Consider the following 26,220-nt stretch of genomic DNA (forward strand, 5'->3'; position numbering starts at 1 on the left):
ACAATGAAAAAGCTGCTATTCCTGGCTCCCATGAGTGTATTCAGGTCTCGAAATCGAACAGTTATATAGACACATGACTTTTGTATCACGACCAAAAAAGAAAAAACCCAAAAAGATACGATGCATTACTATAATCTCACTCTCTCCCTCATTCCCCAGGAAATTCTTGTTACCTGTATGCCTTACTCGGTATTCCCTGGAGTATCCTGTCGTCTTCAATTTCTGCCTTCAGCTCTGCCAGCTGTGCTGCTAGTTCTTGTTCCAGCTGCTGGACCTTCTCAGAAGAAGAGATATGGTATACTTCATCCATTTTGCCTATTTCACTTTGGCAGACCAAAAGACAAAGACATCGAGAAGAAGCTCCTTTCTCAAGAGCAAATCATTTGTGAACTCTGGACCAGAAAAAGTGTCCATCTAAAAACCCACAAATTCCCATTCCTATATAGACAATATATAATATGTAGCAACTTATCAGAGAATTGTTTATTCATCATCTCCTTTAACAAGAAGACTTTTCTTTTAATATCAGAAACAGAACTGGGTGAATGTGATTTTTCCCATTTTGATTGCCAGGCTAAGGAAAATAAGAGAAAAAGTGGTTTGGGTCAAAAATTTTCAAGTATCCTCCTGCACCCCACTAACAAAAGCCATCTTCTCCCTCCTTCACCCAGTTTCTTTCGGACACTTCAGAAATTTTACATAATTAAACATTAAATGTGATGTGCTGAAGAAAACATTTTACATAAGGACAATTGAAACTTTTTCTTTCATTTTTTCCAAAACAAAATACACTGACATTCAAAATCTATTTTCTCCCCATTTTTCTCACTTGAAACTATTACTTGGAGTTGACTAGAATACAAGGAATGAAAGAATTTGCAAGAAATGCCACTTTTTTGACAAATGTACTGTCTGCAAATAATCCACTAATACCAAACTCACTCCATTCTAATGGGAAATACTTGCTTTGTGAGAATTTCTAAAGTAGCCGTGCTCTCTTCCCAACATCTGGAATTACAATTATTCTATTCACTTGTCAGTGAGGGGCATAATGAATTAGAAAGCAAAGAAAAAAAAAGAGGAAATTGTCTTTCTAAGGATGAAGCAAGTCATTGCAGAAAGATTTGGGGTTTCTTTCTTGGGGACAAGACAGAGGTGACCTCATTTGTAATCAATGACAGAGCAACCATCTGTAGCATCTGTTTCTCAGTGCTTTGCAGAATCTGTTTGGCTGCTCTGGGAACATAGTTTCTCCTTTTTTCTTTCATGAGAGACCATTGAAACATAACAGCTGTTGGTCCAGCCACAGGTCTGACTTGACAAACACAGGACATGGTCAAGAGGCTGAATACAGCAGTGCAGGACGTACCTTACGGGGGCTCGTCTTAGTTGATGGTATCCCAAGGTCTTGGGCAAATCCTTGTCTCTTGTTATGGTACGGCCCTTGCTGATAATAAGAGCTGAAAAGAAAGCAACTGTGGGAAGGAATCAGAGAGCTTGTATCTCTGCAGCTGAATTTCGCAGCTGAGAAAAGAGGAAATTCAAGTAAAAGAAAATAAAGTAAATTAAAGTAAAAGAAACACCAGGGGTCAGGAAGACTAAAATTAGAAAGGAAATGTTACCTAAAAAATCAGACTAAAAGATTTTACCAAACCCAGCCAGGGATCTGGGTGAAATCAATGAAGAGCAGCCAGTATATTCATACGCTACAAACAGATGCCTAGGTTAGACTTTGAACTAGTGACGCAAGATATGAAACCTGACGCTATAAGCATAATATAAACAAGGTAGAATAGCAACCACACCTTGACAGCAGGGTATGAGATGCTTTGGAAAGACTGAATTTATGGTAAAGGTGATGGGATAGTCTGGTATTTTAATGGATTGGCATTTATGAATGGCTAGCACAGGTAAAAGGTCAAAGGGAATCTATTTACATTAGATTTACTTACTTTGGGGAATGAAGATAAAGATTTTTATTAGATTAGTACTAAAAAACCCTAAACCTGCCATGCTCTACACATGTCTTCAATTACTGACTGAACCGAGATGGTATTTCAGACAGTTGTGGTAAGTGGTGAGAACATTAGAGAAGTGATCATGATCTGGGTTAGAATGGAAGAATAAAAACAGACATGTATGCAAAGTGTTACAGTCCAAAAGAGCTAATTTAGAGAAATTACTAAAAGTAATTAGAAAACTCATGCAACTAATGCCTCAAGGATTTTAACATTGAAGAAGCTGGAGAATCTTTAAAGCAATGGTAAAAAGCTAACTGGAACTTGCCTGCAAAATAAAAACAGGGGGAATACTTTGTAAGTAAGGATAGTGGAGCCCACCAAAAAGTCACCAAGAGTAGGCACAGAGGGGAAAAAAAAATTTAAAAATCAGAGGACTGGAAAGTCTAGATCTAAAGCAAGCAATACCAGTTACATTAAAAATTGTTAAGGAAAATAAAGAGTAGGCAGTTCTTTAGCTATATGAGTAGGGAGGAACCAAGAGAAAAGAAAAGATGCCACTATGCAGGCAGTGGAGTTCAGATAAAAATAATTCAGGTATGGCTGTAAAACTAATGGGAATTATTTAGCTCAGGTTTTTGAGAACATGGAAGTAAAGTTAGGGTAGCAGAGTGACACCATGGGAATATGAATTACCATTTCCAGGTATAAAGCAAAATTTTTGGCGAAATAGTAAAGCTGCCCGTAAATAAACTCAGGTTGCAAAAAGAAGTCATCTTAAGTACCAGCAAAACAAAACTCTATAGTAGTCTGTCTTCTTGAAGCACAGAGCACTGAGCCCCGCTCTTCCTAGTTTGGGATCAGGGAGGCTACTCATCATGGGGAAGTTACGGTAAGCGTGTTCTCAGGACAGGCACCCACATTTAGGCCAATGCACAAGAGGCTGACACAAAACCAGGAGTTAAAATGGTTGTATGCAGGACAATGCACAGGATTCCCAGGCTGTCAGCAGCCCAGGACTTACCCCGTACTTTTGAAGATTTTGAAGAGCTAACCGAGGATCCCCAGGAATCCAAGGCAAGAGCTCCACATTTCATCAGCATTTATCTGGCCAAACTCTTTGTACAGGATAAATAGCTCCATTTAAGCTCACCGATCACACCAGACTCCCTTTGTAATCAGTAGAGAGAACCAGGAATTTGGGATAAGATTCATCTGACTTGTTTAAGCTGTTACCTTAGGGTAACACTTTCAGAAACACATGCTTCTCTCTGCTGATGGAAGAGAGACTATGGGACCCACACAGGGAGCCCGTGGAGACCTTCAGGTAAGCACCAGAGCCACAACCCACGCGACGTGCAGAACCTTCAACAGGCCCCAGCAGAGGATACGGCAGAGGTAGCCTTGCCCACCTCAGTGCAGGCAAGCTGAGGAAACCAGAAAATCCTTCATCAGAAATAAAAGCATATGCTTTATTATCCCCACTTCCCTGCTTTTTTTCTGCTATACAAATCATCGTGTGTTTGTACGGTATTCTTATTCTGGGAATGTCTTTTGGTCCACATAACCATCTGCACTTAGTTACATTAGCCAGTATCCAAATCCCAGTGAGATCCTGCCCTGATTATTTTGCTGGGAGTGTTTTTGCCAGCTTCTATTCCCAGAACACACTGGATTTATAGCTATGTCCAACCTCCAGCTTTGCTGGTTAGAGGATTGTAACACACATGCTCTAACTGAATGCCTTTTGTACTAGGACAAAGTCTTTCCAGCAGGCTTAAGTAACAAGCCATTAATTTGTACTAGCATATTTCATTAGCAGCAGGAAAGTGAGCTATTGTTGGATACAATTTGATGGTCTGTATTTTTAATTATACTGTTTGACCTACATCTTTTGTCCAATTTCCTTAATGTCTAGCCATAAAATATGACCCTAGATTCAAATACTAACAAAACCTGTTGTGGCAATTTTGCATAACTCAGCGTAAAAGAACCCAGATTTTGAGTAAATAAGCCAATTACTCTTTTTTTTGGATCACTGAGTGGTTTTATCTGCTGTCCTTTATAGCTAGATTCAAAACATTCATAAAAAAAAAATACAGTTTTGTCTGAGAAGACAAACAAAAACATCTAAGATATAAATCAAAACAAGGATCTGTAAAAGAGTAGAGCAAGCACTTATTCAGCCAAAACATATTGTTCTTGTGAAGAAGCCTGCTCTGACCACTGCGCTTTCTCCAAACGTACATTTATGGAGTTCAAAGCCAGAACTCTTTTGGAGCGTAAAGACGTGAAGCATTCAGATCCCAGCAAAACTCACTGTGATCTGCGTGCCCAATTCTTGCAGAGCTGAACCTCGCCAGCTTTTGTGCACAAGGCTAACTTCACCACTGCGATTTCTACAGAATTATTCATCGCTGCATATTTATTTGAAGTCTTATGTGATTGACAATTGCCTCAAACTGTGAATGTGCCAATCAATAAATGCATAAGCTGATCTCCTATCCTACAGACACCCCCCCCCCAAAGATACAATCTGAAAACAAATTTTCTGTGTTTCTTCAAGTGAGAAAACTTGTTTGGGATACACTTCCTTTGTATCTGGTTTGACTCCCTCAGCCCATGCTGAAGTGCATCTGCTTTGCTTTAGTGTGTGAAAACACATGCATTAGAGAAATAAAAGCTCCAGAAAAAAAGCAGCACAAAAAAATTATTAAAATACAATGAAATCTTCCAAGTTAAAATACAAGTGATACAGAAGTTAACTAATGTCAGCTCGAATACCACCCGTTCATATTTTCCCTTCTCAAATCCCAGCTTGAGGCTGGGAGAGCAAGGCAGCTTTTCCAGCTCCCCATCCTGCTCCAAAGCAGGCAGAGATACAAAACGCCTGGTTGGCAGGAGGACCGGGTTCAGCAGTCTTCCCTTTCCCTCCAGCCACTCGCCCCACAGAAAGGCAAACACAGAAGCTTTACTCCGGACAGCCCCTGTCAGCACGTGCATTTTGAAGACTGACTATTCAATGCTTCCATTGTCTAAGCACTAACCCATCCAGTACCTGGTTGACCGACCCAAAGCTGCCGCCCTCCACCACAGCCCCTTGTCCGAGAGAGGAGCCGGAGCCCTCCTTCTCCAGCTCCAGCACCAAAATGGCCCCTTCTCTCTGGGTTTCTATAGTCAACAAAAACACCAGGTCAAGGCACAGAGGGAGCAGGTGATTGATGTGCCAGCTCCCTGCCCAGGCAGGCCCAGCTGTCCCTATAGAAACCCCAAACTATAGGAGCTTCGATGTCCTCTCAGCTCCCAGCTGCAAGCCTTTGGCGCTTCTTGCTCTAACTCCTGCCCCTGCCACTGTTCAAAGCCATTCTATCAGTTTTTATGCATTTGGGGCAAATTGCTGACAATTTTTCTCTCTCAATCCAACAGCTGATGGTTTTTGTCTAGGGCTTGGTAAGGCCTTTCTTGCTTGCTCTCTCACACACAGATACAGAGCTTCAGAGATTAACTGCCCCTAGGAATGGCAAAGGCTTATCTCATGGCAGCACAATACCTACAATCTGAAAATGTTAATAGCAGAAATGCTTACTTTTCCTTTTGTCTCCAGTATCAGCAATCCCAGTGTCCAGAAATGCGTAAAACTACATCAGAAGCATATCTGTACCAGGAAAATAACATGTTTAGAACCGTGTTTACATGTTTTTAAACATACAACGTGCCTTTCTAAGTCAGAGTTAACCCGTAAGTAAGATGGGTAAGAACCCATACAATTTAACAGTGGAGGAAACCTATCCCCACATATCAGCTGAACAACCTGGTCCTCCACAGTCCCAATAAAGATGTTGAGGCCATATAAACTCTGCCCCACTCCGACCCCTAAAAGCTCACACACACAATTGCTGTCAAAGATTGTTAACGGTCTATTCTAAATTTAAATCAACTGTCTGAAATTTTTCCTAATCCTTTGTCTTGAAGGGTGCCAGAGAAAAATTATTGATCCAAAGACCCAACTTTCCATTAGGACCATACATTGTTACTAGCCTTTATTCAAAACCCTTGACAACACAGCTGGCCTCCAACTTTTATTCTTAGCTGCAAAGGGGCTTAAGAAAACCACTGCATTGTCTGTATATCAGAGATCTGCAGCAGAACTTCACTGATACATCCCAAGGAAGATATTTTTTCCTGATATGTGCAAACACCTAGGAAAACCAGAATCAGTCAGTAACCTCAAGACAAAAATTTATCGCAACTAAACAACCAGTGTTGATTAGAAGTCACTGTTATGTTTTTTACCATATGTACACAGTTGGGGTTGGAAAACAGCATACTCACCATTAGCATAAAGACCCATTTTGCAATGTATGGAAAACCGACTACACACGAAAACTGTACAGCTCTGGTAGAAGAGATCACAAATTCCTCAACATGTACTGGTATGCAGTTCAAAGTCTCCTCTATAACAGCTCAATTATTTTATACTGTGGTAGAAGCAGGTTCTGTTGATGAGAAAACAAGCACCTAGGCTTTTGGTAGTAGCCCCTTCCCTGCACTTATCAAGAATACTCTCATGCTGTCATGGTTTAACCAAGTCATGGGTTGTGCTTCTAATCCCTAGCTGTCCCTAATACGGTCAATAAAACTTATAGAGTAATAGTATTAATAATAATGAAAATGTATATAATAAGAGACAATACCTCCTTTTCTCCCTCAGTTGCAATGATCTGAATCTTCAGTTATTAGAGAAAAGGAAAACCACTGTTTTTGTCTGAACAGAAGCACTAGCCCAAGTCATTCTGGAAAAGCAAGCCCTAAGTATCTCCTTGGCAGCGGGGAGAACAGGACACCAAAGACTGCATACTATTTAAAGTGTAAAAAAGGTATAAAATTTTATTTGACAAGTTAACAAGTAAGCATTTCATTAATCCATTAAAACACTTTATTACAAGTCAGCGTAGTTGAATTATAGCTACCCTACATTAAAGTTAATTCTGAGGTGAACAAACTGACCTACTAGTGAGTAGGCAGTTTAGAATGTATATCTATATCTATGCTATATCTATTTTATTTTTTAAAAGTACTTTGTAAAATTAAAAATTTACTAGCTGTCAGACAACTTCAAAAACTTCTAACACAGTGAACTTCAGAACTATTGTTCCCACATGATACCATCTTTTTTCAGTGTTGACTGAAGTTTCTGCACATATTTTAGCAGCTGAAGAGAGCTTCTGCTTTTCTGCCCAGGACAAGATTTAGAAAAACTTTTCCTTACAGTGACTGCAATTTCCTTTGCTTCCTTTTTGTCACCACACTTCAGTTCGACATGAGCTGCCCCTTGCTTCAATTTCTGAGTTTTTCTCTTTAATTTCTGCACCTAGGAAGAAAGTTTGCTAATTAGAATGTTACACACTTGGAAGACGTACAGCTGTGGAGCTTAACTGGACTTCTACCAAACTCCAAACTAAAGATGTCTAAGGGACATTAAAAAAAAAAAAAGTTAAAACCTACTAATCTTGCATATAGTTGTCTCGCTGTAACACAAAGCACCACAGAAAACTAACCTCGCCCACACAGAAAGCATTACAGAAAACTGACCTCACCCACGCTCAATAGGTTGTTGAACCCCATTACTCCCTAAGGTAAAAATGCTTGCCTGAGAGAGACAGAATATCATCTGTTACCAATTTATATTTATGATGGTCTTTTTCCCTTTCAGATTGTACTACCCTAACCAAAAAAAAAAGCACCCAACAAACGTATAAAATGTATACTGTTACTGTATCTAAGCAGTTCACTTTGAAGCCTCACAGCAAAATTAGAAAACAGAATAAATAGGGTTGATTGCTAAAGAATGTTTTTTAATAAGTCAAATAACAAGTCTTGACTTGCACTTGGCATGAAAAGGTCACTCCCAAAGATAAAATTAGGCTGGAAGCGTTCCATATGCCAATTTAGGCTTTTAGTCCATTTCTAAAAATAATTAACTTTAATTGCATTCTAGAACATATTATTAACTGTGAAACAAAGAGATGATAACAGTATTTTTAGTGTGACAGGTTCTAAAAGCAGAAATATGCATCAGAAATATTAAGATTGGTCTGTACAAAATACAAACAGAAATGCGTGGGTGCAAAAGCACCAGAAAAAACGATATAGGCCAAGGGTTACAGGAGTGGCCTGTATTGATAACCAGGACATGATGGACAGTAATCAAACAGACAAACACGAAGAATGTGCCATTTACATCATGACCCTACGGCGTGTGCTCTGATAAGGCTGTACCAGAGCCCAGATAACTTGCCAGTAGATCTGCACCCTGATAATAGGCAAGGGTGACAACAAGGTTGCACCACACTGTATCTGCTATTCCTCTTCTCCTTGTCCCAAAATGAAGGCAGACTGTAGTCTTAAAGATATGCAAAAGGAAGAAACAAAAGCACAGTTGTTGTCCATTGTCTCAGGTTCCTGGAAAATGAAGTCAGCAAGATTCTGAGGCAAGGACTAACACAGTAATTGTTGCCTCCTCCAGAATATAAGAAATTTATCCAAAAAACAGTTGACATCGTTGCCAAGAGAGGCAGTGAGGACTCAACAGTCAATGTCCTTTGTCCATATTGCTAACATGCAACCCTGAAAAGACTACTTTGACATAAGCACCTTTGTGCTTGCAATTATGCGGACAATAAAAGGTTTGAGTGAGTAAAATCTATCAAAGAATGAATGTGAATAAAATTGGTCAGATTTAAATTAACCATCCCTCCCCCTTTCACAAGGTCTCACACTGAGTTTCATTTTGTTTCCTATATGAGCGAAGTTCTTAGGTAATTCTATTTATCCTGAAAGAAAAGATGGAAGAAGAGAAAACTATCAGACAGAACTATGGATTGCAATTTTTATCATATGTTCCAAACCAAATTGCTACAAAGAGGTTAAGCTGTTCATCTACAGAAGAGTAATCTTACATGGGCATGTATGAAAAGCTGTTTTCTATGCCTCTACAACAAATACTGACAGAATGTGTACAAGTTAGGGGTTAAACAAAACTGAAAGGCTGTCTGGATGACTTTGGAGAAGCCGTGGTCAACAGACTATTTGGTTAATAAAAAGCTTCAATATTTCAGTAATATAAAAGACATTTAATCCAATCTGTGCAGGAATTATAGCTTCTTTCTCATTCCCCAGAGGGACAGGGCACAAAGGAGTGAAATCTCAACAGTTTGTCTTAATGTGGTGAGCAGAAGTGACAGACTGAGCAACGCAGCTCTGTATTGCAGAACTGCCACAGGGCAGGAAGTTTTCGCACTAGCATAGACACCTAGCTGCCAGCTGCAAGCACTTTTTCTTGATCAAAAGAAGGAATTGGAGGTACAAGAACACCGAGGTAGCAGCCTAATTGTAATCACCCATAATCCTGGTTTAAGCACTCCAGTGACATTCTAGTTAATGACAACAGGAGGCAGAGTTGTGGCAGCCTTCAACTAGAGAGTTTACATCTTGTTCTTACAGTAGCCTGATGCTTTTTCAGCTTGGATATTTGTTCTCCTTTAATCTCCATTTGTTTTACAAGGCAATCCAGCTCCCCTTCTAGGCCTTCACAAACTCTGGAGTCTTCAATCTCCTGTATCTTCTTCAGAAGTTCTTGATGCTTGCTGTTAAAGACAAAAATGGCACACTAAGTATTCATGATATAGTCTCTAAGATTACTTCGAATACTTTCAGTGTATTGCAGGAGTTGCTACCTGTTTTGTCCACAGTACAGCAACTTAGCACTATTTACCCCCTCACACAATACACATTAATCTGAAATATACTCATCCTAGAAAAGAAAAAGTTTTTCCAGTGGGTCTGATTTTCTTATTCCAAATTTGCAGCTGATGTGCATCTTATTCCTCCCCCTTCCCACAATCATAACAACTACATGTGTAATGTAATAGTGTGCAAAATAAGAATTTAGAAAGTGAACAGCAGCTATGCAGCGTGGTATTTTCACTTCCTGCCCAATTTAGTGCAGACTTTGAAAGCTTAGTTTAATTCAGAAAAATATTGTTTAAACTAGTATATTTAATTTATAGTTTTTCTGACAGACAATTCAAATTAAAATATTCTACTCAAAAAGATCTGCAGTGAGGTGTGCTGGTTAATCAAATTAACCAATTAACCAGCTAAATTAAAAGAAATTAATTGTGTAGAATCATAGAATCATTTAGGTTGGAAAAGACCCTTGGGATCATCGAGTCCAACCATCAACTCCACTCTACAAAGTTCTCCCCTACACCATATCCCTTAACACCACATCTAAACGAGTCTTAAACACATTCAGGGATGGTGACTCCACCACCTCCCTGGGCAGCCTGTTCCAGTGTCTGACCACTCTTTCTGTGAAGAATTTTTTCCTAATGTCCAGCCTAAACCTACCCTGCTGCAGCTTGAACCCATTCCCTCTTGTTCTATCACTAATTGCCTGTGAGAAGAGACCAGCACCAGCCTCTCTACAATGTCCTTTCAAGTAGTTGTAGAGAGTGATGAGGTCTCCCCTCAGCCTCCTCTTCCTCAAACTAAACAGCCCCAGCTCCTTCAATCGCTCCTCAATGTAGATCTACTCAGTGTAGATCTACTCAGTGTAGATCTACTTGACCCCTAGATATCTGAACTAGTCGAAAACAGAGACCCTCTCTTAGATAAATAATCTCTTTACAAAGGTCACAGCTTCTTATTGACTTCTGAGTAACTGCTGCTGCTTGACAGTTTAATTGAAGCAACTGGATATTGCTATTAAAAAAAAAGTCTTGAATTGCCGTAAGTAAGCCAAAGCTTTTTGAAGAAGAGATTGGTTGCCAGTTTAAATTTTGCCACCAGTGTCAAACCAGTGTCAACATCCTAACTGGTTTAACCAACACATCCTCCTCTGTTCAAACCACAGCTCATTATGTTGACATGTCTAGTATGACCAGCTAGATAGCTTTGGCCCACAATTCTACAACCTTGCATTTATGGCAAGATGCCTAAGAACACAACAAGTTGTAATCCACATTCACTTGCATGGCTAGAAAGATACATACACTCCCATCTAATGCGTTAGCTTCTTCCACACCCTGCCCATTTTCTGGTAGGAGACCATCCCTCTTTCACAACCCTCTTACAGGACTGGCAAGTTCTCCTGCTACCAACACAGAAAAGGAATGAATTCCACACTGTCTTAGTACAATGACCCATCAGGTATGCAGGTACGGAGAAAACACCGAAAGAGTGAGGACAAAGTAATAGGCTAGATGTTGTGACAGGACTATTCCTGACCCAGCTGTACTAACCTATTCTACCACCCAAACTGACTGCATGCTGCAGGCTTGCTCAACATTAATACCACCTTTGCAGCCTTCTCCAGGAGAACATTCTTGGTGTAGTCAGTAGATCTCAGACTATGTTTGAAACTTCTAAAAAGTACAGGGCTTTTTGAAATGAAAAATTTTTCATTTGCTGCAGCTGTTGCTTCAGTAGCAGCTTGGTTACGCACAGGATATGGAAGCAAAAAAAAAAACAGCTGAAGAGTATGTTGCTTGCTCACAAGATGAGTTAAACACCAGGACAGAAAGAATTTTTTGAATGAGAAAAATCCTACCAGTCAGGCCTGCTCCGGCCATTCTGTCAACAAGTAGTCCTACACTTAAAACAGGCTAGGTTTGACTACAGCACACCCGTAGCTACCACTGAAGTCACTTTTACTCATAACACAAGGGATGAGTACTCACAAGCTCATTTGGCCCAGCTCATCTTGTATGGCCAACAGAAGGTCCGAAAGATTTCTGGTGGCAGTAGGTGATGTGGAACAAGACGATACAGGTTTTGAAAGTGCACTGTGTGCTGAAATCCCAGATGAAGCTCCTCCTTGGCTTCGTGGTGAGATACGTGGATTGCGATGCTTCATAATATGCAACACACTTTGTACATTTGCACTAACAGAATGGCTGGAGCTGACAGACTTAAAGTAAAATTATTAAGTGGTTTACAGAAGTGATTAACAATTACAGTAAAGAGACTTATTAAAACTGTAGATGCCAGTTCAGCGGGAACATTTCACTCACCTTCCCAGCCACAAAAGGTAGTTCACCAGCCTTTACATGTAATTGTGAAAGGTGCATTTTCTTCATTGTAGGATTTCTCTGCCATAAGATAGACAGAAAAAGTAAGACAAGAAATTCCAATCCACTGAAACAACAGCACAATCTTAAACTTTTTTTTTTAATAAGTAAAATTCATATAAAGAAGCAGCGAAGCCTCGGTTTCCCTCTGGTTAAAAAAAAAAATATTCCCTCCTGTATGAGGAAGGAGTAGGACTTTCCAAGAGCTGAGAAAAGTAAATTTTATTCCAGATGCGTTTAGCAGATAGTTTGACAATTAGGTTGACATTAAAGAAATTGAACATTGCTTACTTAAGTTTGCAAAACAACAGTTGCAAAATTTTGACTGACCTGTAACATGTGTTGCAAAATGAATTCTCTCGATTTCAGCAATGCCTTCAAAACACACCATCTTAAGATGCTTAGTTAAAATTGCTTTGGAAACTAATTTTGCCAGATAAACTGAAAGGCAGCAAAGACAGGACATGGGGGATGGCAGTAACACTGTAACAGAGGTTATTTTCCTGCTAGTAATTGAAAGTTTTCCAGTGAGGTGCTACTAGCCCTAGCACCATTTTAACTACCAAAGGAAAAGAAAAAAGAAGTATTCAGCACTGTTCGTCACTTTGGAAATGGAGTAAAGTGCAGCAGACAAATCAAGTGCCTTTTACATCATCGTTTTTCACAAATTCCAATCTCTGTGCAAGTCAGATGCTATCAGCAACAGTATGCCAATAAAAACTTTCATGTTACCTTCTTAGTTTTTTTCTTCTTCCCGTTTTCCTTTTTAGGTTCATTTTGAGATGTTACCAAAGACATCAAAATTCTGTTGATCTCAAATCCTGTTTGAAGCTGTGGGAATAAGCAAAAAAAAGAAAACAACCACTTAATGTCCTATTAGGAGTATGAAATCACATCGTTTAATTAATTCCCTCTTTCATGCATGGATAAGATCCAATTAAGGGCACTATTAACTGTCCTGCTTGGAAGGCATAAACTACACTTAAAAACCGAACAGATTACTAGGATGACAGAGTACCAGGCAGATCTTGCAGCTCTGTCTTAGAAGTCCTCATTTTCATATTCAGCTGCAGCAGCTGTATTTTTCCATTGTGACAACCAGCAACTGAGATGAGCTAATTCTGCTGCGTGCTGGGGATCTGATCATAAAATCCAAAGAATATGAACATTTGGATCTTACAGTCTGGGGACAGAGAGAACTGAGCCCGTCTGTGTAACACTGAGGTCAAACCTGCTGGACAATCTTCAGATTGCTCTGTAGTTCAAAGTTGATATAAAGGCCCATGATAAACAGGATAATAGCCATTCCCAATTAAACACAGGACAAGGACTTTGTTTTGGCACATGTATCAGTTCCAGCTAAACAACACCGGAGGTCCATCACAAAAGTGAGATTATTTTGGCTTTTCTGTCATCAAAAGGAAGTGAACCACCCCACACCCTGTGTTTCCCAACCCAGATCCAACAGACCTAAATCCATCCTGCAGTGAACTAAGGATGATATTAATACTAGTTTAAGACTCAGTTTACTACGCTCAAGTCCTTTCTTGAGCAAATGTCTATACTACTGCTAAAGTAAGACTATCTGCTCTGGGAAAGTCATTCTTACTATGTTTCTCAGAAGATAAAATCTCCATAGTAGGCCTTCTGCTCTGCACCAGCAAGCAGTTTAAGCAAGAAACCCCAAAACTAGCAAGTTTTCAACTGTGTCATTCTGCTGGATTCTGGAGGTGGTCAGATACCTGGACTACAATCTGCATGTTATTTCAAGCTTCCTGGACTGATGAAATGATATCATCCTTGCATGAGGTATAAAAACTGACAGCAAGTGATGAATTAATTTAAGCTGTCAGCTTTGCTTATGGCTAGGTTCTTTCACTATTATTCTTCAGCTCTGCATCCCCTCACCTTGCCCCAAGGGAATGCCACCACAACTGCTCTCTTTCAAAATGGCTACTACTTCTATGGGTACCTTGCTCCTTTAACAAAAGGTTTCTTTGATTTTGCTCTCTGGCAAATATTCCTCTCTCAGATGGACAGTGGCCCAACAAACTGATTATGGCTTCACAGAATAACAAATTATGCAAGCTCTCAGTTAATGAACAATGTAACAGTATCACTGATTAAAGACTTTTCCAAGTATGGTCCAGTATATTAGATTTCAGCAGATCTTAACAAAAAGAGGAAAACAAACAGAATAACCAACCTTACTTGGGGAATAATGTTTCTTACATGACCACTTTCTAGTTACTGTAAGTTACGGTTATTTGATTTAGTTGCAGGTTCTCTATAAATTCATTTTCTACCCAGATCACTTACAGCAGCTTTGAGGCTGATGAACTGTATAACTAATACAAAACCAAGTAGAATCCTCCTTGACTGAGATATGCAACACACCTGGCAAGCATTCTACTATGTAGTTTGTAACTGGTCTGGGTAGTATTCCAGGAGTTCTCCCTGGGTAATAATCATGTGGACTTTAATTGTAATAATAAAAAAAAAAAAGAGTATTTTGGACAGAGAGAATAGCTTTCTTCAGTCATAAAAAATAAGATAAAATAAAATCTTTTCAGTCTACCTGAGCAGTTTTGTCTTGTATTAGCTTACGCTGATGCTCTTCTTTACAAAGCTTTTCTTCTAAGTGTTTGATCTTGTCCTGAATTTGAAGGCAAGAATGATTAGTCACGCTCAGTTTGCCATGCTGAATCAGAAGTCTGAAGTAGCTTGCAATTGTAATCTGGGATAAAATAGGACTGTAGGAATTTTTAAAGCCCAGAATGATAAAAAGATTAATGAAAATTAAGCCAAGGTGGCATTCAGTCAGGTATGCTTTATGATCTTAGCTTTAATAGAGGAAACTGTTGCAAAACTTAGTACTATTAACAGTATGCCATACAAATGATATAAAATGAATGACTTTCAGGCTGTCATTCCATGCATCCTTACTTCTGCAATTCTCTGAGTAGCAGTAAGTTTAAAACACTCTTCTTCTAGCATTTCAAGCTTTTCAAGTTTTGCGTGCAGTTCTAACCGCTTCTGATCTTCCTCTTTCTGAAACTGGGCCTGGAAAAAAGTAAGCAAGAACGGAGTTGGCAGCTGACTGAAATTGTTTCTGACAGCAAAAAACCAAGCACACTACAGTAAAGGTGTTTAACTAGTTTAAGTTTCATATTTTTTAAATTGCAAAGTGATGAAAAATAGCAGGCAGACAAAGAAGACTTAAGTTTCCAGCAGCCAAACGTGCAAGTATTAGCATGGTTTTGCTCATTAAGAGTTCCACCTAGGGAGTCTTTTCATACAATTCATTGAACAGTTGTCATCAGTCAGTCAGACAGTAAACTGCTTCCGTTTGCTACCACCCTGAGAAGAGCTTAGGAAGAATGATGGCCATAAAAAAGTTCCAATCTTACATATTTCTATACGTTTTAACAATATCGCTGCTTTGTTAGTATGCTAAAAGGCTTCACCTGTTGTTCTAAAATAATTTTCTTTTCCAGTTCCGCACTGGAAACCATTTTCCTCATGTAATCCAGCTGTTTCTCCAGCAGGGAGCAGCGGGATTGTGCTGCATTTAACTGCACACTTATACCTACAGAGAGAAACAAAGACATTCAGTACAGCAAGAGGAGTTACAAATTTAGACAGTCTGTCATCTCATTGAGGAATTCTCTGTCTTCAAAACATGCAAGAAAAGTTTTGTTAGTCCAAACAAGTCATGTGGTTAAAATATATTTTATATATAAGACATGAGAATCAAAATGTTTTTCCAGACCTAGTCCCTAATTTGAATTCCAAAGGTGTGAGCATTGCAGTAACTTTGATTTATATCAGCAGATATCTAACCAGAATCTGGTTTCTTCCCTTCTCCTGACTTTCTCAAGTTAGCAGTGTTATACACGTAAGCAGCTGCTTGCTTATTGTAGGAGTTAAACATACCACCTGAAATCTGCTTGTTCTTTAAAATAGCTTCCTGGGTTATGCAATACTTGTTTAATGTATGTAAAAAAAGATCTCAACTTGATCCACAGTTATCCTGCCCCTCCCCAATCCTGAAGCAAAGAAGAAAGGGGAGTGCATTAATTATCAGTTTGTCAAAACAAACACTCCCTGGGTTATGCAGTCTTGGAGTTGCTGTGGCTATACCTTATCATTCAAGAGAAATACCTTTCCTCTGTTGCATCAGTTCTTGATGTACTGTGTCCCTCTTGTAGGATTCATGCTTTAAGGCCTTCCTATACTGAGCAGCTGCTATGGAGAGGCTGCGCAGATTATCTTCAACCTGTGACTTCTCCAACTCTAGATGGTGAATCTTTTCTTGAAGAGTTTTCAGGGCTGCCACCAGAGCTAGCAAACAATGCAACAGTTACACCTTAAGTAACGGTTCCTACTATTATTATTATTATTATTATTATTATTATTATTATTATTATTATTATTACAAAACACTTCAAACAGCAAAATACTATGTAAATTTTCTTCCCAGGATCACTCCTAAAATGAATTATGTTCCCCAGCAGTACCCTACCACACGCACAACGTATCTGGGAGAAAATGGACATGCTTACTGCATAACTGAGCTATAGAGCACAGGTCCTATGAGCAAAACTATTTTCACTCCAACAGGTAGCAAGCATAAAGAAATCGAAGCAAATTGAGTATAACGAATATAATGAACCCTAGGACTTCTGTTTACACAGAAGCAGAGAACACAGGTATCCAAGTATGTCACAAGTTTTGGTGTAATGCAGCTGGTGCGGACAGATTAAAAAACAAAACAAGACTCAGGTTTTGGGAGGGGGGGAAATCAGATACAAGGGGATATTTTAGTAGTGGATGCATTTTAAAAATGTTATTGTTTTAAAAGGTAATGATTTCATGCCCAGTTTCTTGTATTTGATGATTCTTTAAACCATAGAAACAATTCTGCAAGATTTTGCTTTTAGCATCAAATCAGTATGTGTCAAAATCATGCCAAAAATAAAAGCTGCAATTTGAGCTACAAGGAAAATTCTACTAGCTCTCCAAAAAACATACACATCTGTGGAAGTTTAAGACGTTCTGTAGCAAGTCAAGCTTCTTTTCTGACGTTTTATAAGCCTTGATAGTTTCCCTATACCAATTTTCTCAGCAGAGGAATACCCAGCAAATATTGCTGGCTCCTTAAGAACTCTCATTAGGTTACCACAGCCCCATCAGAATAAAACTTTTTTTTTAAAAAAAAAAAAAAAAAAAAAAGAAAAGAAAAAAGCAGATACCAGAGAGCAGAAAGATGAAGTAGATGAAGGGGGACCACTTCTTCCATCTTTGTATTGGCATGCCAAACATTTCCTTACTTAAACATTTAGCTGCATAACATTAAACTGAACATTTTAATCCAAAAAAGCCCGAATTCTGTAGGACAAACGATTACTACAGAAGTTATAGATTCTTCAAATGAAAGAACAATGATCACACACATAGACTATGTTTGTGCAATATTGCAAAGTTGTCCGTGATAGTAAATCCACGTATGGTATCCTTGTGATTCACTGAGCTCTCCAGATATGCCACCGACCATTTTTCCTGTGAGCTCGAGGGAGTAATTATCAATTAAGGCACCGGACAATCATAGTGGACCCATATTTCATACAGACTAACTTTCACGCTGCTAACCTTCCTGAGAGTCTGCATTAATCAAAAGTTCTTCCAAGGAATCATATCACACAAAAAACCTTAGAAGTGATTTTAAGCTAGAGGGAGTCGAATAGCACTACACAAAGCTAATTTCAAGTCAGCGTACGATACTAATGGTCTTTTTTTGCTGTATTAAAGTCATGAACTGCTTCTGCTGAGTTTGAAGCATTCTCCTTTGCTTTTAGAGGAAGTCTGATGATTTTAAGTTAAACAATTTTCAAAGCCAAAGTTTATAAGGATGTTAGAAGACTTGCAGCAGTTTCCATTCCAGACATATGACTTCAGGGAGACTACTCCCTCAGGACACATATACATCCTGTCTCAATGTCAGTCTATAATCACAGCAAGTCATTGAACTGAGTAAAACAGAACGGGGAGTTTGCTCAAGAAATTTCACATGGAACAATTAAAAAGACCACTTTAAGGACATATTTTGGTTTTACCTTGGTTATTGGGGATAGATGGCCTGTCACCACCAACAGCTGCCAACTTCTTTGATTCTACATAAGCAAAGGCTGCAGGAAGCATCTTATCTGGTGGCTGAAGAAAGCTTCCTACGAAACTGTTCTTTGATTGAGAATCCATAGCCTGTAAAAAGAGAGCTATTTAATGCCATTAGCTCTTTAATGGACTATGTAACTTTTCAAAGTATGTCATTGTGCTGTCCCTGGCTCTGTTTTATATCAAACCAGGTCATGTGCACCAAAATAATAATTAAAAAAAAAAAAAACCACACGCCCCCAGATGAATCCTGTATTTTAATGCAATTCCAAAACAATGCCTTTCCTAACACTAAACATAGCTCTCCTCCACTATCCAATTTTTTTTTATGTTTCCTGGTGCTTTCTAATAACTTTTGCTGATTTTTTTCCTTTTAAAAGACAAGGATTAACACCATTTTATATTATCTATTTTACAGACTTCAGTGTCTGCCTCTCAGTACACCCTGCAGAGCAAGCATTCCAAACTTTACAGCCTGTTTTCATTTGCAGCCTCCCTAGTGCTCTAACACCTAGCTTTTTCCATATGGCTTTATTACATAATAAAGACATGGTTCTCCACATTTAGTGTTGAGATAACAAAAGGATATTTAACATGCAACATTCCCAGCATTATCCCCATTATTAAGCATATGTATTAAGTCATGTTTCTCCACTCTCTTTCTGCCCTACCCTTTCACGTTCTTTATTTTATCAGAAGCACATTTGAAGACAGTCTACATCCCACCAAATAGCAATTTTCCTTGATACCTAAGACATGGACAGTGAAACTTGCAGAAAATGCTTTATGCAACCTCTAGGAGAGCAGACCCTTAAAGATACGCCCATATGCACTCTATGAGAAGTCATTCAAGCCTCATTTGGTTGTTTACATTGGTAATGCCACAACAACCAAGCATAGGCCATAGGTCATCTGAAAGAGGGCTACAGGCCATCTGAAGGAAAAAGGTGGTAAAATAACTAACATTAAAGAGCTAACATTAACATAAGAAGGACACAGAGTTGTTGGAGTGAGTCCAGAGGAGGGCCAGAAAGATGATCAGACGGCTGGAGCACCTCTCCTGTGGAGACAGCTGAGAGAGCTGGGGTTGTTCAGCCTGAACAAGGCTTCAGGGAGACCTTATAGCGGCCTTCCAGTATCTGAAGGGGGCCTACAGGAAAGATGAAGAGGGAGTCTTTATCAGGGAGTGTAGTGATAGGAGGAGGGGTAATGGTTTTAAACTGGAAGAGGGTAGATTTAGATTAGATATTAGGAAGAAATTCTTTACTGTCAGGGTGGTGAGGCACTGGCGCATGTTGCCCAGGGAAGTTGTGGATGCCCCATCCCTGGAAGTGTTCAAGGCCAGGCTGGATGGGACTTTGAGCAACCTGGTCTAGTGGAAGGTGTCCCTGCCCATGGCAGGGGGGTTGGAACTAGATGACCTTTAAGGTCCCTTCCAACTCTAACCATTCTATGTTTCTATTCTATGATTAAAGAGGTCTTTAATAACTTTGGACTTACTGGTACTGTAAAAATAGTGTTTGTTAAGCTTTTTCATTGTACTTTCTGCTCTTCTACTCATCTACTGGTCTTACATAAGCAGGAACAGCAGAGACTATGCTGCCCTCAAAAGTACACACTTTGGTCCATCTTAATAAGGGTCCTATTAACTTACACTTCAAAAATTGAGAGTTCCTCACTTCTGAAAGCTGTTAGCAGGTTTTGCTAGTGTAAACACCATACCAAGAGAAAGAAGTTAAAAGCAAGTTTTAAATCACACTGCAGCTGCCCAGCAAAGTAGTACCAAGCATCTTACTTGATACAGTGTAAGAACTACAGGGTATATACAGCTTCAGTTAATAGAAAAGCAGCTTATTTGAAGGTTCAATGATACACAGTTATGGTATCACCCGAGTTTAAAATACAGGGCATGCAACTGGAACAGGCTTCCCGCTTGGACAGTGCTATTTACAGATGTAGTTCCCAGGAAAGTCACACAAAGGAGGTATGTAGTAACAGGAGGAAGGAAACCAAACGAAGATTGGAACCTGCTGATGAAGCACACCCAGGAAAAGCCATTCATACCAGGTGGGCAGGGAAGAAAGTTTTCAATGAAGGAAAAGATTTCCAAGAACAGCTCTTCCAGCACTCTTTCAGAGGCTGTATAAAATAGAAAAATCAGCATCCATCCACACTGCCTCTTTAAAATATGCACTAAACCAAAGGCACACAGAAATACTTCTTTCCTCCTCCAAGTTGTCATCACAGTCTCATCAACACGAGCATCTCTCCACCAGGGCTTGCTTGACATTGCTTCCCAGACACCCCTGCTTTCATATGCTAGCACCCCCAGGGCAGATCCCACACTGCATGACCCCCCGACTGGCACCAGCACAGCCTCCCCAGACCCACAAGGGAGGAGCTACCCAGGCTACCCTTGAACCACAGACCTTTCCCAGAGAGTTCCCCGCAGGGAAGACTTACCAATTTTCCCATTGCTTCTCAACCCCAACACATTGGTGATGAAAAAGACTAGCAAAAAAGGTCCATAAAAACACAGATGTGTGCATGCAACAGGCTTCCTACTGCTGTTGTGAACAGGGCAAGGCAACTTTGGAAACTCCAGAGGATGAACATGGGTTTTGCTCATGCCATCTAACCTTTTGGCATAAGAGGAGATTCACTTTTCCAACGTCCTCCAGTGGAACATGGCTCCCTCGCACGCCTGTAGCTGCTACGCATCAATTAGTTTCCTTATTACTGTCACATAAACAAGTCCTGCTGTTTCCAAGGAGATGGGTCTGTGGACAGTTGTAAGGAGGATGGTGATCTGAAGCAAATAATGAATAACAGAGAGAGGGAATAAAGCACCAGAAAAATTGAGAGTTTGTGGTCAAGCTCAGTAACACAAAGGTGGGGGGACACAGGGGACACCTATTCTGGAAAAAGGTAAGTAAAAACCCTTTAGTTCTGCAAGTGAAGCCAAAGGAAAGTGAAAGAGAAGAAGCCAGCTCACCAGCCCAGTGATGGTGATCCAGCTAATCCAGTGTGGGCTTCATCATGAAAACCCACAATTTTGCCAGCACAGCAGAGGATAATACACTCTGCAGCTGGAGGGGGGAGCTCCCCAAGCTACTCGTACGAGCACAGGCTCAGCAAAGGGTGTGAAGGAATACAATACCACACAACTGAGACACCTGTGTTTGCAGAACCCCTGCTGTGGACATGGTTACAGACGCCTTGCTTTGCCACAGCTTTCTCAGACGCAGAGGCTGCGTGGAGCAGGCTGAGGTAATGGTTGCCATAGTGCTCGGAGGCTCTGTTAGCGTAATTACTCTAGTAGAGGTGCTCTGGTGTAGACGAGTCCTTTAATATCTTAGCAGGTAAATATAGTTTATAACAGCCATGCTGCACAGGAGCAATGTCTACAACACTGCAGACCTCAGGCAAGGACATGGGCCAGGAAAAGGACCAAGTCACTCTACAGTAGCAAGACACCACCAAACATCCTGACCACTTTCAGCCCTCTAGGACAAGAAACGTATCAGGAAATAATTAACTAGCTTGACGTATGTTTGGACGTCAGCTGTCCTACCATCCACTTTTTCCCCTGCAAGTATTTGAGTTTCTATAAAACCATCACAGACAGGTTTGCTTTTTAAAAAGGGTTACACAGCCCACACGGCAAGCTTAACCTACTGCTCTTATTCTGTGCTACTGTAGACGCTGGTACACAGCCCTAGAGCAGTGCTTTAAAGCAGATATTGCTTCCTGAATGGCGATGTTTGTACTAATGTAACTCCATGAGGCTTAGGGGGATTTAGCACTTGAACAACGCTTGTTAAAGCAGCCAAAACACCGTTGTTTAGACAAGCCCTTCGTTGAAGAAATTAGTGCACTCCTTCGAGTTTGGGGAACAGCCAAAGGTGAAGTATGCGTATTGAATGGAGGCTGACAAAACACCCCGGTTACAGGCAGAGGGAAGGGGAGGGGGAGGGAAGGAGGCAGAGATGCCTCGCTGCTGCCCCAGCTGCCTGTGCCATGGCAGGGAGGAGTGTTGTGTTATGTCAGTCGCATCCAGACTCCCTGCCAGCCCTTTGGGTTTTTTAACCAGAACTGACCCAGCCTGCACTAGTGGATGCAGTGGCGATGCTCAGGTGCCCGGTGTTATTTTACACATGAAGACACAAAGAAAGCCAGTTCTTACATACCCTGCATCAAGACACGGGGCTATTCAGTGCTGCCTATGGGCCTGCTGTTAACCGTCAGCCTGGCCTTGCCACCTATGTTGTCCCCAAGCTGGAGCCAGGAGGCTCCCAGAGTGCAGTGCCATGCAGTCACAACCCTTTGCATGGTGCGTGGTGCCAGGCAGAGCAAATTAGCTGTGTGGCAGCACTGCACGAATGCAATTACACCGCCTACCTCTTTCCTACCTTGCTGCAGTTGGCGTGCTACCCCGGGGGTGTGAGGATGAGCAGTGGTACCCGCTTCTGCCTGTTGGGCTCACCGTCACATGCAGGCCAGGACCGAGCTTGCACAAAGGCTGTTGGAGAGCAATCCCACCATCAGGTCCATCTGTACCTCTATATGTGGCTTTGACACCTCAGATGACAGCAAGCAAGCTGGAGTTTGGTACCTTGAGACAAACAGGGAATTTCCCATTTTATCATGTGATTTACATTTACCTTTACACTGTTTATTTTTGCTGAATGTGGCCTGCATTGAGTGCCAGAGTACTGGATTGGGTTGCTGTAAAAATCGATTGACATTTGAGTTACTGCTGTCTAGCACAAGTAAGCATGCCAACAGTGGAGAGCTACTGAACACCACTGAAATCCTAAATGTTACAGAAAGACCAGGTATGACTTCCTCATCCTCCTCCTGCCCTCTTCTCTGTTCCTCCCCTCCATTTCTAGCCACATCATAAAAAAAGTTTCAGAAAAAATTCTTCTGAAGTTAAAAGTCCAAAAACATTTTGCCACATATACAATTCTGTCCCATACTGTAAAAGCAGCATATGGAAAAGCTTTTTCCACACGTGAGCTATAGCAGATTCGGGGAATAATGCTGGCTTAGCAGTTTCCCAAAAGATATACAGTAAAGGAATAATGTAATAATTGCTGTGATAATGTAAGGGGTGCTTCCACTAAATTCTCCGATGCTTGTTATCTCACAGAGATCCTGGTTCATTCAAATCACTGTGAGGGCAACCTTTTAGAACCAAAGAAAGTGGTGCTGTCAGAACACCTTCAAAGAGGAAAGAGAAAAAACAGATCAAAGCATTTTTCAGAAAGAAATACACAGATACCTATCTTCTGACCTGACCTACTGGGCATGCACAATTTATAGTGTTTTTTTTCATAACTGAAAACAAAGTCTCAAATGAATCAAGGAATGATTCACTGTTTATCACACATAAGAGAAATTTTAAAGAATTGCCCCAACGCAGGCTATACCAAGAAACTCCCACATCGCTGGCTGCTGCCTTGTCTATTTGAGCCAAGCCTTGCTGGCGAAAGGTTATGTGAGAGGCCATTTTAGTGACACAATCCGAATTGGTCTATTTTTCTCCCGTTTCACTTTCCTTCAAGAACCAGGGAAAAGCTTGGTCAGCTGTATTAGCTATGCTGCAACGCTCTTTCAGCCTTATTCCCGACGGACAAAGAACAGCCCTTCCACTGACAAAAAGAAATAAATAATGTCATAGGCAAGCTGCATTGTTGTTTTGGGAACACCCGGTCTCTAGCATCCTGACACAACCGCTTTAATCAGCCTGAAACATATGACCTTGCTCAGAACTTATCTAAGTAACTGGTACTCATGTGCCTTCTTTAATCTAAGTGGGTTAGAAATGAAGTGGTGACAGCTGCAAAACTAATAGGAAGTGAAACCTCACTGAATGTTTTTAAGTAATGTCGAGTCCCACTTTAAATGAATTTAGAACAAACAACTAAAAATTGTTAGAGCAATTAAGGAACTTGGCAGTTTTTTGAAAAACTGACACAGGCAAATCCATGGGAGCAAGCTTGTTGTACAAACGGTCAGTCTCATCACTGGATATATAAAGGTTAAGTGCCCGGTTTCTTCTTTGATACTACAGTAGCAAAACCTATTCATTCATTAATTTCAAGTCTTATGCAGAACTTCCGTCCAATAATTTTTTTTCAGTCTTGGAAGAAAAGGAAAAGAAATTCTGTGTTTTCTCATGACACTGTATGTACTGTGATGTATGGTAAAACCTGGTATTTTATTGAAAAAACCCCAAACTTCCTAAGCCCTTTATTTCATTGTGTCAGGCCTTCTAAGCATTCATACTGATACTTCTATAGTTCCTGTTTGCTAGAGATAAAAGACAGAGAAGTAAAAGAGGAAGAAAGAAAATGGAATGAGTTACATAAGCACTTTGGGAACAAGGTAAAGAAATAACCAGGTGGGGAAAAAACAGAGATTTTTTTTTAAAAGAATTTTTTTTTAGGAATGGGTTCTAACCTGAGAGTGTATCAAGCAAACTTGGGTCATAATGTCATTAGAGTTTTGCTGTTTTCTTCAATGAGCACAGCAAACCCAATTCCTCATTAAACTAGGCCTTCATTCATAAGTGCATGAAAAAATCATATCCAATAGTTTGTGGGGAAATTGAGTTGGTGCAAACTGCTTTAACCTGTATGAGCAGAGGATAACTGAACTTAACATTCAGAGGAGCAAGACTGCAAATTCCTATCTAGTAACAATTGCTATGTTAGCATGAAAGCATCTGGCCTGGAATATAGTGTTGCCAAAATAATTACATTTCTAAGTCTTTTAATTAGTCCGAAGTAATTAAATATAACCTTTTTCTAATAAGTGTCAAACACAAAACCAAATAATATAAATGGTCACTAATATACTTCCTCACTTCCCTCGTAGTTCTGTCCCTCTGATCTTCTTTCATCCACCTCCACGTTATAATTGCTTTTTCTCCCTTATCTCCTCTCTCTTCCTTGTATTTACTTCATCCTATAGCTTTGTTCCTTGTTCTTTTCTCTTCGTTCTTCTTTTTCTCCAGCTCCCTCTTCTAGCATAAAAAGTTAGGGTTTTTTACAAAGTAAAAAGAGCCATTTTTTCCCACATAAGAATAACTATCAAATTTCTTCCCTTCACACTTAGGATGCAGTTCCAACAGATGCTGTTTGCTCTTAGTACGCTGACTGATGTGGAAATTCAAGGTGCTCTCCTCACCTCGGTACTCTACATGAAGAATGTAAAAAGCTACTTTTTCTCCTCACTGTTATTTTCTGCTGCTGATGCTATCACACTGTCTTCCATATGTAGTTTGCTTAGCTTGGTCACTTCTTGTTACCCTCAAAAATCTGCTTTTACTCTTTAGATTGGAAGCAGCTCTCACAGCTTTCTCAAGAGCAGAGCACCTGTGTCCCGATAGAGGGGAAGGCAGGAGGAAATTACTGGCTCTGGCTATTGGCCCTTGATTAAAAAGAGGGAGACTTTGGGAGACTTTGCTTTTGTGGAAAGGGAAGGCTTTCAAGGGCAACTGTCTTCTGTACAGAAGACTGCGTATCTGTGCACAGGCAGAATAATTAGAGACTAGAAAGGCAAATGCAGAATGGAAAAGACATATTAGGGTAGGTTGGGGCACATGTAAGAGTGGGTTGACATGGCAATCATAGTGAAGAAATATAATGAGCTACGGGATAGTTATTGCAGGTACTGACTCATTCACAGTAAACACTTTTACTGCATGATAATTTTCATCTTTTATGTCTCAAATATTTAATGGGATCACTGAAAGATGGTTCTGAACGTTGCAACTTGCCCTCTAGGCAGATGAAACACACAGATTGTGTCCCCACCATTGCCTTGGAATTTATTTTCAAAGTAAACTTCTGTTTTCACCAATTCTTTTTCTCAGGGAAAGTGTCGGTCTCTTCATCCGACATCCTTTAACCTAGCATGGAGATGAAGTAGGAGGTTGATTTTTA

At 40.2% G+C, this 26,220-nt stretch overlaps 2 protein-coding genes across 2 annotated transcripts in view; both read right to left on the bottom strand.

Annotated features, from left to right (window-relative positions):
* Positions 1-310, bottom strand: part of LOC141740544 (uncharacterized) — a 73,788-nt gene extending 73,478 nt beyond the window's left edge. The window contains 1 exon segment of the mRNA XM_074579370.1: positions 174-310. Coding sequence (XP_074435471.1) covers positions 174-310 — 137 coding nt within the window.
* Positions 311-6,814: 6,504 nt separating this feature from the next.
* CEP57L1 (centrosomal protein 57 like 1) lies at positions 6,815-21,505 on the bottom strand. Its single transcript, XM_074578329.1, has 12 exons — positions 21,261-21,505; positions 20,729-21,074; positions 18,208-18,352; positions 16,256-16,435; positions 15,559-15,680; positions 15,038-15,154; positions 14,670-14,747; positions 12,824-12,922; positions 12,035-12,112; positions 11,702-11,931; positions 9,460-9,604; positions 6,815-7,329 (listed from the first exon to the last, which is right to left on the bottom strand). Exons 2-12 carry the CDS (start codon positions 20,738-20,740, stop codon positions 7,105-7,107), a joined length of 1,431 nt encoding a protein of 476 aa, XP_074434430.1. The 5' UTR covers positions 20,741-21,074; positions 21,261-21,505; the 3' UTR covers positions 6,815-7,104.
* Positions 21,506-26,220: the final 4,715 nt, after the last annotated feature.

This window comes from Larus michahellis, chromosome 3 (assembly GCF_964199755.1).
Source record: "Larus michahellis chromosome 3, bLarMic1.1, whole genome shotgun sequence".
Classification (NCBI taxonomy): domain Eukaryota; kingdom Metazoa; phylum Chordata; class Aves; order Charadriiformes; family Laridae; genus Larus; species Larus michahellis.

Bases quoted from the DNA above. Each gene is read 5' to 3' on its own strand.
- CEP57L1 (XM_074578329.1), bottom strand. The intron at 16,436-18,207 runs GTAAAACCAAAA...ATTGTTTGCTAG, and splicing joins ATCTATCCCCAATAACCAAG to CTCTGGTGGCAGCCCTGAAA. The intron at 12,113-12,823 runs GTAACATGAAAG...ATCTTATGGCAG, and splicing joins AGAAGAAAAAAACTAAGAAG to AGAAATCCTACAATGAAGAA.